This window comes from Puma concolor, chromosome E3, assembly GCF_028749965.1.
Source record: "Puma concolor isolate L17-30 chromosome E3, mPumCon1.1.hap2, whole genome shotgun sequence".
Lineage (NCBI taxonomy): Eukaryota > Metazoa > Chordata > Mammalia > Carnivora > Felidae > Puma > Puma concolor.
The window spans coordinates 19,902,516-19,922,216 of record NC_141682.1 but is presented as its reverse complement, the minus strand read 5'-3'; the positions used below and the strand labels follow the sequence as shown (position 1 = coordinate 19,922,216).

At 51.1% G+C, this 19,701-nt stretch overlaps 1 protein-coding gene across 2 annotated transcripts; it reads right to left on the bottom strand.

Annotated features, from left to right (window-relative positions):
* Positions 1-4,293: 4,293 nt before the first annotated feature.
* NFATC2IP (nuclear factor of activated T cells 2 interacting protein) lies at positions 4,294-13,984 on the bottom strand. Of its 2 annotated transcripts, none has more exons than XM_025920419.2 (8): positions 13,552-13,984; positions 12,816-12,888; positions 10,512-10,629; positions 9,819-9,899; positions 9,542-9,728; positions 8,211-8,355; positions 7,968-8,077; positions 4,294-6,380 (listed from the first exon to the last, which is right to left on the bottom strand). In XM_025920419.2, the coding sequence occupies exons 1-8, from the start codon at positions 13,936-13,938 to the stop codon at positions 6,222-6,224; spliced, it is 1,260 nt and encodes a 419-aa protein (XP_025776204.2). In that variant the 5' UTR covers positions 13,939-13,984; the 3' UTR covers positions 4,294-6,221. The 2 variants fall into 2 exon arrangements, with proteins under 2 accessions (XP_025776204.2, XP_086548695.1); XM_086692569.1 differs by having other exon boundaries at positions 13,927-13,953.
* Between the last annotated feature and the right edge of the window lie 5,717 nt (positions 13,985-19,701).

Here is a 19,701-nt window from a genome sequence, read left to right as displayed (position 1 = left end):
AGCTGAAGCTCAACCGACGGAGCCGCCCAGGCGCCCCTAAAAATTATTTTTAAAAAAGCCCGTGATCCAAATACAGTACCACTGGACATTAATGAAAATAAAACTTTTTGGTTATAAAGGCAAATATCTTTATGCTAATTGTTTTTGCCAAATGGAAAAAAACATTGTGCTCATCTCTGGGCTCAGGCTTTTTCAATCTGATGGATTTCTGGAATAAAATTACTTTAGGTCAGATAAATAAATCTGTCTGTACAGGTCTATTGATTTAAACTGGAGCCCAACATTTTGCTCTACCTGATTTGGAAACCGGTCTGGAAAATATATGTGGAATTTCTTGGGGAAAAAAAAGTTCACCTATGACAAGTGCCACAAAAAAATGACATCTGGGGGCACCTGGGTGGCTCAGTCAGTTAAGCGTCTGACTCTTGGTTTCGGATCAGGTCATGATCTCACAGTTTGTGGGTTCAAGCCCTGCGTTGGGCTCCAAGCTGACAGCACGGAGCCTGCTTGGGATTCTCTCTCTCCCTCTCTCTCTTCCCCTCTCCTCAAATAAATAAATAAGTAAACTAAATAATAAATAAATAAACAATAAATGAAATGAAATAATAAAATAAAATAAAATAAAATAAAATAAAATAAAATAAAATAAAATAAAATAAAATAAAATAAAATGAAATAACAAAGACAGGTGTATGGGTATGACAAGGACTTGATAACAGGGGCATTTGACCTGGTCAGGGAGGTTGAGAGTCTTGCTGAGGAAGTGATCCTTGAGCTCAGATACGGGGGAGTGGTAAACACTGACTTCCTAAGAGGGGAGAAAAAACAGTTCCAGGCAGTGGAAAGCTTGTGCAAAGGCCACAGAAGGAAGCATAAGGGACACCAGAATCTGAAAGGAGGGCAGCGTGGAGGACAGTGAGGGGAGGGAGGCCGGCCAGGGAGCAGGCAGGGGCCAGGCTGGGCCTGGGGCCTAGGACACGTTAAGCATTTCCTTCATTTTAAAATTGGATTTGTAGGGGCGCCTGGGTGGCGCAGTCGGTTAAGCGTCCGACTTCAGCCAGGTCACGATCTCGCGGTCCGTGAGTTCGAGCCCCGCGTCGGGCTCTGGGCTGATGGCTCGGAGCCTGGAGCCTGTTTCCGATTCTGTGTCTCCCTCTCTCTCTGCCCCTCCCCCGTTCATGCTCTGTCTCTCTCTGTCCCAAAAATAAATAAACGTTTTTGAAAAAAAAAATTAAAAAATAAAAATAAAAAAATAAAATTGGATTTGCATTTAAGATCCTTCTGGCTACACTGGCTACACTGTCCTTGGGTTGGAGGGGGCCAAAGGGGTGGCAGAACTTGTCAGGCGGCTGCAGCAGGAGACCGGGCTGTAGGCCTCGGTGGGATGGAGGGAAGTGAGTCGCTCTTAGCCACCTAGGGCAGCTGTGGGTGACGGAGAGGATACGGGGGTTAAGAGGTGTCCAGAGTGACACAGGCTTCTGGCTCATGCGATGAGGAAGTTGTTCGTTCAACAAACATTTGTCAGGTAACTACTAGGCATCAGACACCAAGCTAGGGATGTTTGAGAAGAACAAGATAGGGTATTTATTTTCAAGGAGCTTACAGTCTAGCACCGAAGAAAGAGATCGATGGGCAGGAAGAGTCCGCTGAACCAGACCCCTGTTCCGGACTGAGGTGGGGACACACAGAGGACATGGCCAGTCCCATGGCGGTGGGGGTGGGGGGGGGGGCTTCTGGAAGGAATGGCAGGGGTGGGGAGATGGGAGGCTGTGAGGCTATAGAAAAAAAAAAGCAAAACAGCATCCTGCTACCCCAAGTGTGGCCAGCACGGCCACAACCCCTAGGAGCTCGTTAGAACGGCAACATCTCGGGCTGCACCCCAGAACTGCTGACGCCATGTCTGTTTCCACAAGCTTCCCAGCTCACTTGTGTGCAGGTTCCAGCGTGAGCAGCACGGGTCTTGTCGTAGATCAGGCCCACCTGGCCTTCCATCTGGCTCTGCGCCCGGTGGCTGTGAGGTTTGGGGCGGGTTCACTAATCTGGGCTTCTGTTTCTCTTCTGGAGAATGGGAATAATACCACCACCTACCTCCTAGGTGCTCTTTGGATGAATGAGGTCACGAAAAGTACCAAGCTTCGCACGTGACACCGAGTAAGGGCCTACTACAATTTTGAAGGTGTTCTTTTAAAAAAATTTGCTAACGTTTATTTATTTTTGAGAGAGACAGAGCGTGAGCAGGGGAGGGGCAGAGAGACAGAGAGACAGAAATCCGAAGCAGGCTGCAGGCTCTGAGCTGTCAGGGCTCGAACTCATGAGCCGAAGTCGGGTGCCTAACTGACTAAGCCACCCAGGCACCCCAGTTTTGAAGGTTTTTCATCAGGAGAGTGTTGTGTTTTTTTTTTTGTTTTTTGTTTTTTTTTTTTAATGTTTATTTTTGAGAGAGAGACAGAGCATGAACTGGGGAGGGACAGAGAGAGAGGGAGACACAGAACCCGAAGTAGGCTCCAGGCTCGGAGCTGTCGGCACAGAGCCCAATGCGGAGCCCGAACTCATGAACTGCAAGGTCGTGCCCTGAGCCGAAGTCGGAAGCTTAACCTACTGAGCCACCCAGGCACCCCTGTTTGTTGGCTTTGTTTTTGGTTTTTTTCGGGAGAGTTCAGAAAGACCACCTGACAGGCCACCTGGCTGGCTCAGTGGGAAGAGCATGGGACTCTTGATATTGGGGTTGTAAGTTCAAGCCTCACACTGGGTGCAGAGATCAGTCTTTAAAAAATCTTTAAAAAAAAAAAAAAAGAAAATAGGGGTGCCAGTTTGGCTCAGTTGGTGGAGGGTGCGACTCTTGATCTCCGGATTGTGAATTAGAGACCCATGTTGGGTGTAAGAGATTACTTAAAAATAAAATCCTAAGGGACACCTAGGTGGCTGATTGCTTAGGTGTCTGACTTCGGCTCAGGTCATGATCTTAAGGTCTGTGGGTCTGTGGGTTTGAGCCCCATATGGGGCTCTGTGCTGAAAGCTCAGAATCTGGAGCCTGCTTTAGATTCTGTGTCTCCGTCTCTCTGCTTCTCCCCAGCTTATACACTCGCTCTCTCTCGCTCTCTCTCAATAATAAATAAACTTTTAAAAATTATTTTAAAAAATAATAAAATCCATAAAAGTAAGTAACATTTTAAAATAAAATAAAATGACCACCTGAGAAGTGATCAATCCCTTTGAGCAAAAGGATGAATAACCTCTCAACATAGAAGAAATGCAAATTCTTTTAAAATAAGTAGTCTTGGGGCGCCTGGGTGGCGCAGTCGGTTAAGTGTCCGACTTCAGCCAGGTCACGATCTCGCGGTCCGTGAGTTCGAGCCCCGCGTCGGGCTCTGGGCTGATGGCTCGGAGCCTGGAGCCTGTTTCTGATTCTGTGTCTCCCTCTCTCTCTGCCCCTCCCCCGTTCATGCTCTGTCTCTCTCTGTCCCAAAAATAAATAAACGTTGAAAAAAAAAATTTAAAATAAGTAGTCTTTCCCATCTCCTCCCCAGATTCAGGGCTGGGGAAGAAGAAACCGGAATCTTCTAGTACTTGCTAATGGATTTATAAAGAGGTCCAGTCACTGTGGTCAGCAACCTGGCACTGCTGAAGAGAGAGACCAGGCGGGAGGATACACGTTCAGTGACCGGTGATTCTACTCCTGGAGAGAAACCTGAGAAAAATCTCAGCCAGGGACCCCAACAGGCTCACTACAATGTTGCAATGGCAACATCCTGGGGTTGGAACTGGGCTGGGTTACCAGAGACAGAAGTCCTCAAATAGCAGTGAATTAGGCAGGACGGAAGTAGCTCCCCCTCCCAGGAAAGCCCCGAGGTCAGCAGTGGAGGACTGGTAGGACGCTGCAGAGAGGCTGGGGCCCGGACTCCGTCTCTCCGTCTCTCCGTGTCCTGTGTCACCTGCACGGCTTCTTTCCCCAAGGTCGCCGCGTGTCCGCAGGGCCGTTCTACGTCCAGCAGCAGGAAGACAGCGAAGGAGAGGGGCTCCTGCCACCCTCTTTGGGAAATGCTCTGCGAGGTGCGCCCCTCTCCCCCTTACACCCACCAGCCTGAACTGGCAGCTGGCTACAACGGAGGCTGGCTGTCCTCCCTCTGAAGTCTCCGTGCTTTGCTAAAAACCGGGGTCTCTGCTACCCTGGAAGGAGTAACAATGGATGCAAGGTGACAACTAATGGACTGTCACAGGGGCTGTAGTGGGGGGTCCTGTGGGGGGGGGGGGCGGGGGGGTTTACAAAGACAGAAACCCTCAAGGAGACGCAAGGTGAATGTACTCCCGTTTATTTTGTTAAGGCCGAATACACAATTTTAACGTGTCCAAACGTATTAATGGACAAAATAAGATCTGAAAAAAATGAGTTATGCCATATCGTGGATTATTTCAATGTTATAGAGGCTTCTATTTTTCTCACATTAGAAGGTCAAAGGAATGCCACATTCCAACAAAAGTTTTTAGAAGGTGACATACTTTTGTCAGAATGATACCACGTATCAGTGGCAAATTAATGGCTTTATTAGTAGACAGCGCTGAGAAGTCTGGCTCATTCTGTGGTAAAAATAAAACCTGGATCTCATAGGCGAAGTTGAATGCAAATCGTTTAAAAGTAATGTTCAATATTCAGCAGCCGGTACAGCCCGGAATCAGCCGATGCGAACAAATGTTCGCCCACACAGAACAGAGGCCAGCCGACGCGCATCGCGGGGTGTGATGGCTGGACCTCGGCCCTACTTAGTGGCCGAAACGTGCAAGGGCAAACTACGGGGCCAAGAGCAGAAAATGTAAAATATCTAAACGACTTTTAAATAAGAAATCAAAAAGCGACAAATGATACGACAAAATAGTTCACGCACGTAACATCCAAACTGAGAATTTCTGTTCGGTGAAGGACACCCCTCAAGAATCAAGCGCGAGCGCCGGTCCTCGAGCGTCGGCAGCGGTCACGGCAGCGCACAGAAAGGGAGCCCGAAAGGCTGCGGGGCACGTGCGAAGAAATTCCCGGAAGTGCCGGTGAGCGGATGGATGTGCGTCGAAACACGGCGCCACTTTCCTCCCCACAGGCTGGCAAAAGTTGGAAAGCAGGGCAGTAACAAGAGCTGGTGAGGATGAGGAGAAACGGAGACCCTCCAGGGGGAGGCTCCGTGGCCATTCGTGAGAAAAATTTGGTAGAACCACAGGGAAATGAACCCGTCCGCCCCGTAATCCCATCCTGGGGGCTTATGTTGGAGAACCTGCCACGCAAGCGCGGAAGGAGACCCATGAACGTGTAAGATGCAGCCAAGGCCCCCTGAGGAACACCAACGGGCCCTTCGAGCGATGAATCCCACGTAGAATAAGCACCACGTATTGAGTGAGGAAAGAAACAGCACGAGATCTACAGCACGGCGCTACCGCACGTGGCAAAAGTGTATTCAACACACACATCAGTGCGTCTTACGAAGATGCGTTTGTATTGAAAGACGCGCGATCCGCACACTCGAATGGGTGCTTAGGCTGGCATGAGCAGGGAAGAGACAGCCGTAAAACCAGAGAAGCCTTTCGTGGACTAGCATCGGGAGATCCAAACAAAAAGAGCTCGAGGTGTTCAATTATGTCTTAAACAACGTGTGTGCCTCAGGAAGGTGCCTATAAAGGGTCCTAGGGTGAGGAAGACATCCAAAGCTGAGGATCCACTAGACCCTGTCTGCTGGGCTTAAGTGAGCGCGTGTGGGGCCTGGACCATTTATCTTCCTGCAGGCCGGGGAACCACACTCGTGTAGGTGCCTCAAACTTTACCTGCTAGCCCCCTGGGGCCACTGCTGGTCCCAGCTCCCAGACATCCCAGGCCTGGAATCCACACCCACCCCTTATTTATTCCCAGTCGCTCTAAATAGGAGCACTTGCATAAAAACATTTGCATAAAAACATTTCCAGGAAGGAAAGGGGCTCGGTGGGAGTGAGGGATACCTTCCCTGTGTCCTGGGGGGCTGCGAACGCAGCATACCCAGTGGGCGGAGCCACAGTCCACCCAGGACGGCAAGAACAACCACACAACTAACCAAGTAACTAACGGCTTGAAACCAGGGTCAACGGGAGAGGGGGTCAAAGTTCGCTGCTAGATTTTGCTTCAGCTTAAAGATAAGCCCATACAGGGCCAAAAGGGGCAGCTGTCCTCCCCCAAGTCCAGGCGGCACGTCAAAACAGGGCGTGGGGTTTCAGCCCCAGACCTCGATGAGGTCCCCAGATTCCATGCCCAGATCAGCGGGCAGCTCCTTGCCTGAAAGCTTTGTCCCATCAAAGAAGAAGGAGAGCTTGTGGCCTGAGAGTCCCATGGCCTCCTCGTAGCGGGACATGAGGGTCTTGAGAGGAGAATCCTGGACAGAGGAGAAAAAAATGGATGTAAGAATTCGAAAAGATGGGGGGGAGGGGAGGGGAGGGGGTGCCTGGATGGCTCAGTCAATAGAACATGTGACGCTTGCTCAAGGGGTTGAGCCTCATGTTGGGTGTAGAGGTGACTTAAAAATAAAATCTTCAACGGGTTGCCTGGGTGGCTGTCGGATGAGCGTCTGACTTCCGCTCGGGTCACAGTCTCACGGTTTGTGAGTTCGAGCCCCGCATTAGGCTCTGTGCTGACAGCTTGAAGCCTGGAGCCTGCTTTGGATTCTGTGTCTCCCGCTCTCTCTGCCTCTCCTGCTCATGCTCTGTCTCTCGCTCTCTCTCTCTCAAAAATAAATAAGCATTAAAAAAATTAAAAAAACAAAAAAACCTCAAAATTAATAAAAAATTAATAAACATTAAAAATTTTCAATTAAAAAAATCTTAAGGAAAAAAAGAATTTGAAAAGAGGGGCTGAGAACTTATAGAGATGTACAGAGGACTCAGGACAGAGAGGACAAGGGGACAAAGGGGAAGGCGAGTGGACAGAGAAGCTAGCACAGCCGGGTCCCTCTCTAGGGGACCGGGCCACAGAGGCTAAGGCTTAGGCTGCAGGCTCCGGGTCAGGTGGGTTCTGCAAGCCCCAAGCTCCTCACCTACCAATGGAGGCGTCTGTTGCAGTGAAGAAGACAGCCCAGATCCTAGAGTGAGGATGGCCTGAGCTGCAGGCCAGGCTCTCCCGCTCGGCTCATGTGTGACCTTGGGCAAGGGCCCTGGTAAGTGTGAATGTGACCATTTCCCATTTCCAGATGGGAAACAGGGCCTTTGCAGATGTAATCAGGTGAAGTCAAGGGCACACTCGCTGAGGGTGGGCACCAGCGTCTGGCATTCTTGCAAGAAAACACACAGGCAGAGACACACAGGGAGGATACCCCGTGACGACAGAGGCAGACACTGAGGGAGGGGGCGGGCGCAGCTGCAGGCCAAGGAGTGCCCAGGACCAGCGGCCGCCTCCAGGAGTCAGGAAGAAGCAAAGAGCATTTCTGCCCGGAGCCTCGGACAGAGCATGGCCCCTGCTGAGCACTCAGCTTCGACTCCTGGCCTCTAGGACCGTGTGAGAATACGGTTGTTTTAAGCCACCCGGTTTGTGGTGTTTTGCTACAGCAGCCCCAGGAACAGACACTGCAAATTATCCCGCCTCTCTAGACCCGTGTCCCTATGTGCTAAATGAGGGCAACGACAGTGGTTTCCATGCAATGTCACCGTGAAGTTCACCAACACCCTGACTGGGAAGTTAATTATCTCTAGCATGGGGACTGTCACTCAGAAGCCTGGCACTGTTGTTCTGTTTCATTGGTTACCGTCCAAGGGTCCTTTCCATTTTAAGCAGGAGTCGGGAGACTAGAGCAGAGGTTCCCAGCACGAGGGGGAGCAAAGCTGAACAGTGGGCTCTCCCCAGTCTCTAGGACGGGCAGGAACCCAAACTGCTCGGGACTCGGGGGGAGCCACCCGCTGGTAACTGACCAGAGAGACACGGTCGGCAGAGGAAAGGGTGAGGGGCCCGGACAGCCATCTCTCCCACTCACCGGAGACAGCGAGACTTCCAGCATCTGGTGTTTCTCCTTGCCCTGCACCCGCAGCTGGAGCAGGCGGGACATCTCTGAGGTCTCCGGAGAACTTGCTAGCACCACGCAGTCTGTGGGAGGCAGGATCGGGAAGCCAGGCTTAAGGGGGGGGACTGGAAGCAGGGCCCCCTCTGGGCCTTTTCCTCTATCCCCTCCCTGTGGCCAAAGCCTCCTCAAGGCTCCACCTCCCTGCCTTCCTCTCACCAATGATGTCAGCCACTCCAAGCTTTAGGGTCCTGGGAGTGGCAGTAGGGGACAGCTCTGTCTCTCCGAAGAGCAAAAGGATCCTGCTTGGGGACACCCCGAGATGGGTGGCCATGTGGTCCACCACACTCTGTAGGGGCTCCGACTGGTGAGGGGACAAGAAGCAAAGGAGGCCACCTCCTGACGTGCCCCGTCCCCCCCTTCCCCACCACGTTTCTGGCCTTTGCTACCCGCTGAGCTCCTCAGCTGGGAGTCCCATAGATTTACCTGGCAAAGTACAGAATAAAGTCACGTCCATTTGGGGTTCGGGGAGGTAACACAAAGAAATGAAGCAGCCGTGGATTAGGAGGGAAAAGGGCAGGGGTGGGGAATGCGGCAAACTGGATCTCATACGCCCCCTCTAACAGGCCAGCCGTCCCCAGCTCTGGCTGATGGGTGCCGTGTGGGAGCACAGGCCAGTGCAACTACTCCGTCCTATTTAAGAGAAGCCAGGCAACCGGTCCTTTGGATGAAATCACTCATTGAGGTGGGTGGCAACGAACACACGTCTGAAAAGCATTCTGCGTCCACGAGACAAAAAAAGTAAGACGCGCTGTCGATAAAAGCCATGGGCTGCGTGTTCGCAAGGCCTGGCTTCGCTGCTTGCCTGACACGTCGCTGCTGCTCAATAAATGGTTATTTCTGTTGTCACTCTTGTTTTGGAATTGGGCTCATCCCTACAAAAATAGTCGTTTCCACCAGGAAGCTGGGGGAGCTCAGAGTGAACGGGTGACATCTGTGACTAACACAGTTTAAAAGCAGGCACCAGGGGCGCCTGGGTGGCCCAGTCGGTTGGGCGGCCGACTTTGGCTCAGGTCATGATCTCGCGGTCCGTGAGTTCAAGCCCCACGTCGGGCTCTGTGCTGACAGCTCAGAGCCTGGAGCCTGTTTCAGATTCTGTGTCTCCCTCTCTCTGACCCTCCCCTGTTCATGCTCTGTCTTTCTCTGTCTCAAAAATAAATAAACGTTAAAAAAAAATAAAAAAAAAAAAAGCAGGCACCAAGGGGCAGCACGGGGTCCGAGGGAAGGAACGGAGGAGGGGGCTACCAAGCAAAGCTTCTCAGGAGGCTTAAGTGGAGCCTTGAAGGGTGGGTGGGAAGTTTGCTGGAGAAGAGAGAGTGAGGGAAAGACAATCGAGACAAAGGGAAGAGCGAACCCAAGACATGGGGCGGGGAACCTGGAAGGGCACTGGCTGGATGGGGAAAGCAAGACACGATCCCTTCTGCCCTGACACCACACTCGCCCACAGGCAGCTCCGGGGATCCCTCTCCCACGGCCCTTCAGGCACTTACCATCCTCATGGGCAACCTGATCACATCAGCCCGGCACCTGATTTTCAGTGGGAAGAGCCGGGGGCTCGATGGAAGGGTGGGACCCTCCACTAGGACCACCTCATCCTCTTGGTTCTGGTGATCTTGGCCCTGGCGCTGCTTGGGACTCAGGCAGGAACGGAGATCTTGCAGGCGTTTGTTCACCTCCCTGGGGTGCAGGAAGGACGGCGGGTCAGCCAGGGTGGGCCACCCACCAAACCGCCCCTCTCTACCCCGGCGAGCCCCCTGCCCTTGGTACCTTAACTTCTGGAGTGCCCGAGTATGCTTCCTGCTTTTGGTTCTCGGAGGAGGCGGAGACAAAGGAGAGGTGTCTTGAAACCTACAAAGAGAATTGAGGGCTGGGACGGAGGAAGAGGAAGGGACCCCAGTCCCATGTGTCTCCTCCTGAGCTACCAAGGAGGTAGCTCCTTGGTCCTGGGCACCAACACGGGGAAGTGGATTATCAAGAGGGAACACCTTCCAGTGACACCATCCTGTGGACACGGGGAGGTAAAGTCAGAGAAGACCTGAGCCATCATTTTTATACCCACGGGACCCAAATATTAGCAAGAAAAATGCCTAATTTTTAAGGTAAATTGCTTCCCTTGGGGCGCCTGGGTGGCTCAGTCGGCTAAGCGTGTGACTTCGACTCAGGTCATGATCTCCCAGTTCGTGAGTTCGAGCCCCCCATAAGGCTGTCCACTGTCGGCACAGAGCCCACTTCGGATCTTCTGTTCCCCTCTCTCTCTCTGCCCCTCCCCTACTTAAAATAAGTAAATTAACTTTAAAAAAATGTTTACAAAAAAACAACTTCATTCCTCCCTGAGCCTCAAGACTCCCTCCATCCCTTCTCCTTACCCTTTCAGGAGCCACCCAAGGATCCTGCCCACCTCAGCCCACGCCTCCAGCTCCCCTTCTGCTCCTGGGGTCCCAGTGCCCCAGCCTCACTCACAGAAACACCTCCTTTGTCTTCTCTTCTGCATCTCTACTCCTCAGCTTCTTCTTCCAGGGCGAATCTGGAAACGGGGCATCTTCAGCATGCGGACTGCTAGAACCTGCCATATCGGCCTCTGGGAACAAAGGAGGACAAGTGGAAGGGGTTAGCTAAGAGAGGGCAGCGAGAGGCCAAGGAGAGGCAAGTCAGGGCTTCACAAGGTCCTGAGAAAGCTGGAGACTGAGGGGTCCCAAGAAACACACACACACACACACACACACACACACACACACACACACACAATAATGCTGGGGAAGTGCTCAAGGGGCAGGAGTCATAGGGAAATGCCTGGTGCAGAGAAAACGATGAGCGGAGGTGTCTGAACCTCATGCTAAGGCACGAGCCGGCACGGAAGTGGGGACGATCGGAAGGTGGGCCACTCCAACTAAGTTATGATTAACTTAATCTCCTTTTTTGATCACATGCCGCCCACATATAAAATACACACGATCTAGGAAATATGTTATTTACTTAATACACACGTGTTCCTTATGACACATGCACATACTACCGTGTATGTGACAGAACAAACTTCAAACCAGATGTTGGCAAAGGATGATTTATTTTTTTTTAATTGTTCCTCTTATTTTCTTCCTGTACTGGATTGGATGGGCATAGACAGACCACGTAGGTATGGGGCAGGAGGCGGCATGGCGCAGGGAGGGAACAAGGTACAGAGCAGTATAGGCCCTCTGAGCCCACGTTTCTCAAATTTCTTCCATGTGAGCATGATTACACATTTTGTCATATCTCTGTAATACTTAGTATCTTTTTTTAATCACTCATTTTAACTACAACTCCTTATAACAGGAAACTAGAGGTTTATTCTAGAACACAGAACCTCTTTTTTCATTTGTTTGCCATTAACCAAAGATCATCATTAACCATATAAATAAATACTGCAAAAACAAAGCAATGATAATACATCCTAGATCGGTGGTTCTCGACCAGAGGCAATTTTGCCTCCCAAGGGATATGTGGCAATGTCTCGAGACAATTTTTGTTGTCATGATGAGGAGACGGAGGGAGTCGGAGTGTGTGACGCTGGCCCCTGGTGGGTAGAGGTCACAATGCTGCTACACATCCTACAATGCACAGGACAGGTCCCCACAAAGAATTACTCAGTGCAAATGTCAGTAAGGTCAAGGCTGAGCAACTCTGTCCTCGATAAATGTGGCAGCTGGTAGACACATGAGATTCTGCATTTCTGCCAAGCTCCCGGGAGATGCCTGGCGCACCTGGGCCTACATTTGAAGCAGCAAGGACAGAGGTACCTTCGCACAACTACGTTCCAGGTACCGTCCTAACCATACATGTAGCCCAAGAGAGGGCTCCTTATGTATACTCTCTAATTAATTCTCACCCAAATCCTCTGGCGTAGGACCACTATTACCCCTAGTTTTCTGGTGACGAAACAAGGTCGCACAGCTACTAAAAGGTAGAGCTGAGATTCAAACCCAGGCCAGCTGGTTCCTAAATCAGCTGTTGATCACCCTACCATACTTGCTCCCGGTACAGAAGGCCTGGCCCAAGGTCTGCATTTGCCCACTGGATCCCTTCCTCATTAAACTTGACTCCTATTCACTGCCTTTGGGTGGTTCGCAAAACATCACATCACTGAGGGAGGACCAGTTCTGATAAGATTCAAAGAACACCATGCTGGCTCCAGAGTGTTCCCAAGGAACTTGTTGCAGATGTACCACGATGTTACAGATTCTCAACCCCTCCTCCTCCCCTGCCCCCAGGAATACAGAATCAGAATCTCTGGAGATGGCCTAGAAATCTGGAGATTAGCACACTCTTGTGCCTATCAGGTTGGGGGAAGGGCAGTTTGACAGCCCTTTCTGTGCCTCCTGGTTAACACTCATCTCATTTCAGGACAGAAGCTTTTGTCTGGCTAGGTTGAAGGAGTCATGCCTTTCCCTTGAGCCTCAGGAAAAATATGAACCGCAGGAGCGCCTGGGAATTTCTGGCATCCGTGGGTGGCTCAGTCAGTTAAGCGTCCGACTTCGGCTCAGGTCATGATCTCACGTTCTGTGAGTTCGAGCCCCGCATCGGGCTCTGTGCTGACAGCTCGGAGCCTGGAGCCTGCTTCGGAGTCTGTGTCTCCCTCTCTCTCTGCCCCTCCCCTGCTCACGCTCTCTCTCCCTCTTAAAAATAAATAAACATTAAAAAGAATAATAATCAACCGCAGAGATGTAAACTCCAGGAAGCTTCCTCAGAGAGGCCAGCACTGGGCTCCTCTCTGAAGTCTGCCCCTACCTTCCTCAGCTTCTGGAGGACAGAGTTTCAGGAGGGACAGGTGATCTGGGATGAGATGAAGGCTGCTTTTCACCTGTAAAGACAAAAGTGAATCAGTCCCAAGTCCTCCCTCTACTGAAAGGGAAACAGGATGACTCATCCCCTCCTCCAGCTCTCAAGTCCAAGTCCTCTCTGGGCGAGTTAGGAGCCCAGCTTCCACAAGATCCAAATTAGAGTACCCTTACTGCTACAAGCCCTTTCCCTAAGGCATTAGTTTTTCTTTTACGCTCTTACTAGGTTGCTAGCCATCCTGCTACCTTGGAATCCTGGGGAATCCCAGCTTCCTAGCTCACCCTCCCACCAGGGGACCCAGCTTCCTGGAGTCCCCAATCTTCTCTGAACTTCCATGACCCCAGCTTCCTGGATCCTTAGCAATGGGCCCCAACCTGAAAACCCAACATGCCCCAAATCCCAGCCCCAGGTCCTGCCAGCCCCTCTCAGAAGCATAAGGGATCCCGGCCCCTTAGCCTCTCTCTGCTTCTGACACTCCAGCTCCCAGGAATCCCAAACTCCTAACACACTCCAAACCTCTTCACCTCTCCAAACTGCAGAAACCTCAGGAACCCTGCATCTCTCTGCTTCCAAGGCCCCAACTCCCGCGTCCGTTTAGTCCCCCAAGACCAATCCCAGAAGCCTAATCTGAGCAGTCCCTAGACCCAGCCCTTCTGCGTTAGCCCTCCCGGGGACCGCGCTGCACCTTCCCGGAGTACACCGGAACAACCGGTGCCTCCCCCGGATCCAGCAGCAGCCGCCGCCGCCGCCTGACCGGGGCCCGCGGGGCTCCGGCGGGCGGTGCGTCCGCCCCTTCGCTGTCACTGTCGCTGTCGTCCCGGGGGGCAGCCGGCACTGGGGGCTCCGGGTGAGGGACTTCGACCGAGTCCGCAGCGCTGCGCGTTGTTGCGACCTCCAGGATATCTTCGTCGCTGTCGCTGACCAAGTCCACAAACACCGAGTCCAGGGTGGGCCGGCCTGGAGACCGAGGGACGCGAGGACGCCGGCCCCGGCCGCCCCGAGACCCGCGAGCCCCTCGGCCGACACCGCCGCCCCGGGATCGGCGGCCCCGTTTCCTCACCGGCTCCGCCATGGCACACACCAGCCGACCACAGTCCACCGCCTCTAGACGCCTCGCCCGGCCCCCTTCAGCGACCTGCGCTCCTCATTGGGTAAACCGCCTGCTAGTCAACACCTCTCCCTGCCCACACCCCCTGGCTCCTCCTCCCCGCCTTCTCATTGGTCGCTACATCCGCCCACCATGCATCCACCACTGAAACCAAGGCGCCAAAGATTCCAATCAGCCTCGGCGCAATCAGCGTGGCTTTCGATTCGTTCCGGCTCGCCCATTGGTCGTCTGCCTCTCTTCCTGACCAGCCCACTCCAGGCCCGCCCATTAAATCGACGCGTGTTCCTGGTTGGTGAGCGAGCGGGGCATCCTGGGAATTGTAGTCCTCAAGCCCTCCGACTACAAAGTGAAGGAAGACGGCCTCCGAATTTTTAGAAACCGCGGAACCAAGCTTTAGTCCTCTCCATTATCGCCGTTATCGTTTCCCGCAACTACGTTGTGGGCTAATTCCACTCATCGCCACCCCGACACACGCGCCCCTGCTCCGTGCAGAACCCACCCGGTACACACCCCGGCCCAGCACTTCAACGCCACTCAACTCTGAACCACCTCCGACATCACACATATCACACATACCCTCCCTCACACCCGACTGCCCCCACAGACGGGCTTCACGCGCAGTGTTAACACAACACACGCCCTCGCGCAACACCCGCCCACAGCGCACACCTAAGCACAACACGCCTCGAAAACAACACCTGGTGGAACAAATCCAAGTGAAAAATGACAGGCTTGATTCTCCCCGTTGAAAAGAAGGGGTGTGACTTCCCTCTCTCCCACGTTTGTTTCAGAATTTCTTTCTTCGTCCTTTTAAAATGATTGTAAGTCTCTATTGTGGTTAAATAAGCCTCTTGCAAGTCTCAAAACTCAGGACTCCCGGGGGCTGAAAGCCATCTTTTTGAAATGCAAACCTCCTAGCGATAGATGATAGATCCAGATCTCCCAGTTCCTGGGAGAGGGATTAAGAGCCTCACTTTGGTGGGGGCCTTGCTATGATATACTAAACTACCTCAGGTCAGTAATAGGTGAGAAGCTTGTTTCTCCCCTGGATATAAGCCAATAAACCATAATAAAGTTAGGATGAACTAGACAGGACTAAAGACGGTGGATTTTGAAATTTTTATCTTGAAAACAGGACAAGGGGTTGTACCTGCTTGGCTACCTGTAGAATTGCTTGTGTGAAACTGAAGGAAAACAACAACAACAACAACAACAACAACAACAAAAACACCTTATTCAAAATGAAGTTGGGGGACATCTGGCCAGCTTAGTGGGTAGAGCACGTGACTCTCCATCTCCATGTCCTGAGTTCAAGCCCCACGGTTGGTTGTAGAACTTGATGTGGGGCCACGAGCCTACAGGTCAAGAAAAGAATTCTTGAGATATTCTGGGTGCAAAGAGGTGCTTTATTATAGCAGGGGACAAAACCCGTGGGCAGAAAGAGCTGCACTTTTGCTGTATGAAGCTGGCGGTTATATGCTTAATGCTCAAGAGGGAGGGGACATGCAAGTATTAGATCATAAATGTTTTCTTTGAATTTCTACTCATAAACCTCTCAAGATTTCTCTTATCATTCAGTTCGATATTAACTATGGGTAGGTTGTACAGGCAGTCATGAGACCCTTTAAGAATGTAGCAGCCATGGGACACCTGGGTGGCTCAGTCAGTTAAGCTTCTAAGTCTTGATTTCGGCTCAGGTCATAATCTAACGGTTCATGAGTTCGAGCCTAGCATGGGGCTACTCGCTGACAGTGTGGAGCCTGCTTAGGATTCTCTCTCTCCCTCTCTCTCTCTCTCTCTCTCTCTCTCTCTCTGCCCCTTCCCAGGTCACGTGTGTGCTCACTCATGCTCTCTCTCAAAATAAATAAACTAAAAAAAAAAAAAAAAAAAAGAATATAGCAGCCAGCACGTATTTTAGCCTCATCAGAATTATGTAGGCTTTGGATCAGCCTTCCGGGCTAAAGTTGAACATTTTCTGTTTTATCCCTCATCAGAGCTTACAAAAAAAAAAAAAAAAAACGAAGTTGGGAAGCCAGAGGGGGGGAGCTGTCATATCCTACCACTCCGTACAGCCTTTTCCAGAACCAGCAAGAGACTTAAGTTGTATTTGCAAGAGGCAAGAGCCTACCCAGCAGGAGATTTTCTCCTCACCCAGCAGGAGCCCGGGTCAATGTGAGACTGGCACAACTCAGCCAATGAGAAGCCCCTATGCTTGGAACCGCCGGTTCAGTCCAATGAACTCTGTTTGTAACAGCCATTCTCCCAAGGCCCCCTCTTTTCCTCTATAGAACAGCGGTTCCTCTCCAGCCTTACATATAATTTTGTCAGAACTTACAAGTCTTAAGTAGTATTTCTCTGCTATTCCTGAATAAACCTATTTCTGCTGGGAAAAAATAACTGACACTGTTACTCTCATTTTTAATTTATTTTTTCAGACCGAGAGAGAGAATGAGCACGAGGGAGGGGTGAGAGACAGAGAAAGTGGGGGAGAGAAAATCACAAGCAGGTTCCACATTCAGTGTGTAGCCCAACACAGGGCTTGCTCCCATGACCCTGAGATCATGACCATCGCCAAAATCAAGAGTCGGATGAGCACCCTTAACAGTTTTATTCTTTAAAAAAAAAAAAAAAAAAATTTTTTTTTTTAATGTTTATTTATTTTTGAGAGAGACAGAGACAGTCTGTGAGTGGGTTGGGGCAGAGAGAGACGGAGGCACAGAATCCAAAGCAGGCTCCAGGCTCCAAGCTGTCGGCACAGAGCCTGACGCGGGGCTCGAACTCACGAGCTGTGAGATCATGACCTGAGCCGAAGTCGGGCGCTCACCCGACGGAGCCCCCCGGGCGCCCCAACGGTTTTATTCTTAAGGTTAACACGTGTAATGTATATACCATTCTGGTTTAATGCTTCCAGTAATAAAGTCTGTTTTCTGTCTCTATCACCTGGGTGGGGGGTTTCTGCATTGGAAGAAGATTTTTGTTTTTTCACACCAACACACCCACCGACAGCATCGTGCGCCTCGGGAGCTACGTATCCTCCACACATCTACCTTACTGGCAACTCCTGGACATCATGCGACACTTCACACCCCCCACATCACCTCCAACCGTATGGCCCCTGACACCTCACCCGCGCCACACCTCACACACAGTACAGACACAAACACACACCCAGCAGGTGGTGCTGTCTACCAGGGGACAAAGGCACCTCGGACCCAGTAGACGGGACTCCAAGGACCTCGCAGTCCCAGGAGATCTTCAGCCACTCTTGGTAGCCAGGCTGAGGGCACAGAGATTGCACCAGAAACCCTTCGGCCAGCCTCGAGCCCCACCTCGAGGCCACTGCAAACTAGGGAGGCAGAGGGTAGCCCTGAGGACCTGGAACTTCCCTCAAGCCTCCTTCTTCTCAAACCTTGTTCAAGAGCTATAAGTGGTCCAGCCCCTGCCAAAAAATTGGGTCCTGTGGATGTGGAGAAGCTTTGGAGTGTGACTTCCTCCTGGGCAAGGCCCTACACCGGAGGAAGCCCCCGTGCAAATGATCTTGGTGCCCTCTGGTTCCGGGCACACGGTAGGCCCCTAATAAATGCCGAATCATAATAAACTAATATTCAGCGTGCTTGCTATATCACTGTCATGAGCTTTACATCTAAGACACATTAAGGTAGGTAAAATCACCCCTATTTTACAGACCTCCGAACCACAGCACAGAGCTTTAGTCACACAGCTAGAGAGGGGTGAGCTAGGGTGCAAACCCAGATAGTCTGACACTTTAAAAAAAGAGGAGGGGGGACGCCTGGGTGGCTCAGTCTGTTGGGCGTCCCATTCTTGGTTTGGGCTCAGGTCATGATCTCACGGTTCCTGAGTTCCAGCCTCCCGTCAGGCTCTGTGCTGACAGCTTAGAGCCTGCTTGGGATTCTCTGTCTCGCTCCCTCTCTGCCCCTCCCCTGCTCTATTTCTCTCTCTCTAAATAAATGAATAAACTTAAAACAAAAACAGATAGTCCGGGGGTGCCTGGGTGGCTAAGCCAGTTAAGCATCTGAAATTGATTTCAGCTCAGGTCACGATCTCAAGGTTCATGAGTTCAAGCCCCGCGTCAGGCTCTGCACTGAGCACGGAGACTGCTTGGGATTCACTCTCTCTCCCTCTCTCTCTGGCCCTCCCTTGTTTGCGCTCTCTCTCTCTCTCTCTCTCTCAAAATAAATAAAATAAACATTTAAAAAGTTAAAAAAAAGGAAAAAGAGCAGATGGTCTAATTCTGGAGCACTGGGCTGGAAGTGGCACTCCTCTGTTTCCCAACTTCTGTCCACACTTCCCAGGAGCGGCTCCAGCCTGTGCGCTCTGAATCCCAGGGCTTCCTGCGTTGTCCCTTCACTCTTCCTTCCCCACTTATTTCTGGAGCTCCTGATCTTTGCCATCTCCCGGCTAGGTACCAGGGGCACAGAGAAGACCCCGGCATGGATTTGCCCTCAAGAAGGCAGGATGTTTTTACCCGGAGTCACGTGCTCGAATGCTTCAGGCACAGGCAGGAAAGTTCAATGGACTGAAGCAGGTGGATGAAAGGTAATAGGGAAAGGTGGGGATTATGGCGATTTGGAGAGCTTCTTTTGACTGAAGGGTAAGGTGGGTGTTTGAATGCTGAGCTAGATCTGGATTTCTTATTCTTGCATTTTTTTTTTCTTTGCCACAGAAACTCCATTCCAAAATGGAAACCCCAGGTAATGCTGGAGGTACATATCCCACCTCCCACACTCCAAACATATACTATGCAAGACATAGGAAGTTTGCTTTTATTTTGAAGATTTTGTTTTTAATTTTTTTAATGTTTATTTTTGAGAAAGCATGAGCAGGGAAGGGGCAGAGAGAGACGGAGACAGAGAATCCAAAGCAGGCTCTGCCCTATCAGCGCAAAGCCCAGTGTGGGGCTCGAACTCACGAACCATGAGATCATGACCTGAGCTGATGTCGGACACTCACCCGACTGAGCCACGCAGGCACCCCTAAATGTTTTATTTTTAAGTAATCTCTACATCCGACATGGGTCTCCATAATCAAGAGCTGCGTCCTCTACTGACTAAGCCAGCCAGGCACCCCTCTTCTTTTTCTTTTAATTAAAAAAAAATTTATTTATTAAAAAAAATTAATGTTTATTCATTTTTTAAGAGACAGAGAGAGACAAAGCACAAGCACGGGAGGGGCAGAGAGAGGGAGACACAGAATCTGAAGCTGGCTCCACGTTCTGAGCTATCAGCACAGAGCCTAACGTGGGGCTCAAACTCATGAACTGCGAAATCATGACCTGAGCTGAAGTTGGCCACTTAACCAACTGAACCACCCAGGCGCCCCTAAAAAAATTGTTTTAGATGTTTATTTTTGAGAAAGACAGAGTGTGAGCTGGGTGGGTCAGAGAGAGAGGGTGAGACACGGAATCTGAAGGAGGCTCCAGGCTCTGAGCTGTCAGCACAGAGCCTGACTTGGGGCTCGAACTAATGAACCATGAGATCATGACCTGAGCCAAAGTCAGATGCTCAAGTGACTGAACCACCAAGGCACGCCTTCTTCTTCTTTTTAAAATAGATATCTGAGCTCAACAGCAACACAATCTTCCAGGTGCTAGAAATAAAGAAGGAAATCAAAGCCACAATGCTGAGAGGTGGCTGAAGTCTAGCACTCCACAGGGACACCGAGATCCCTAGGATTGGGGTTTTCATACCCACAAGGGGACAGAGGTCA

Coding starts and splice junctions, on each gene's coding strand:
- NFATC2IP (XM_025920419.2), bottom strand. CDS start 13,938: ATGGCGGAGCCGGTGAGGAAACGGGGCCGCCGATCCCGGGGCGGCGGT. Junction 10,630..12,815: donor TCCTCCAGAAGCTGAGGAAG/GTAGGGGCAGAC, acceptor CTTTGTTCCCAG/AGGCCGATATGGCAGGTTCT. Junction 9,729..9,818: donor CGGGCACTCCAGAAGTTAAG/GTACCAAGGGCA, acceptor CCTGCACCCCAG/GGAGGTGAACAAACGCCTGC.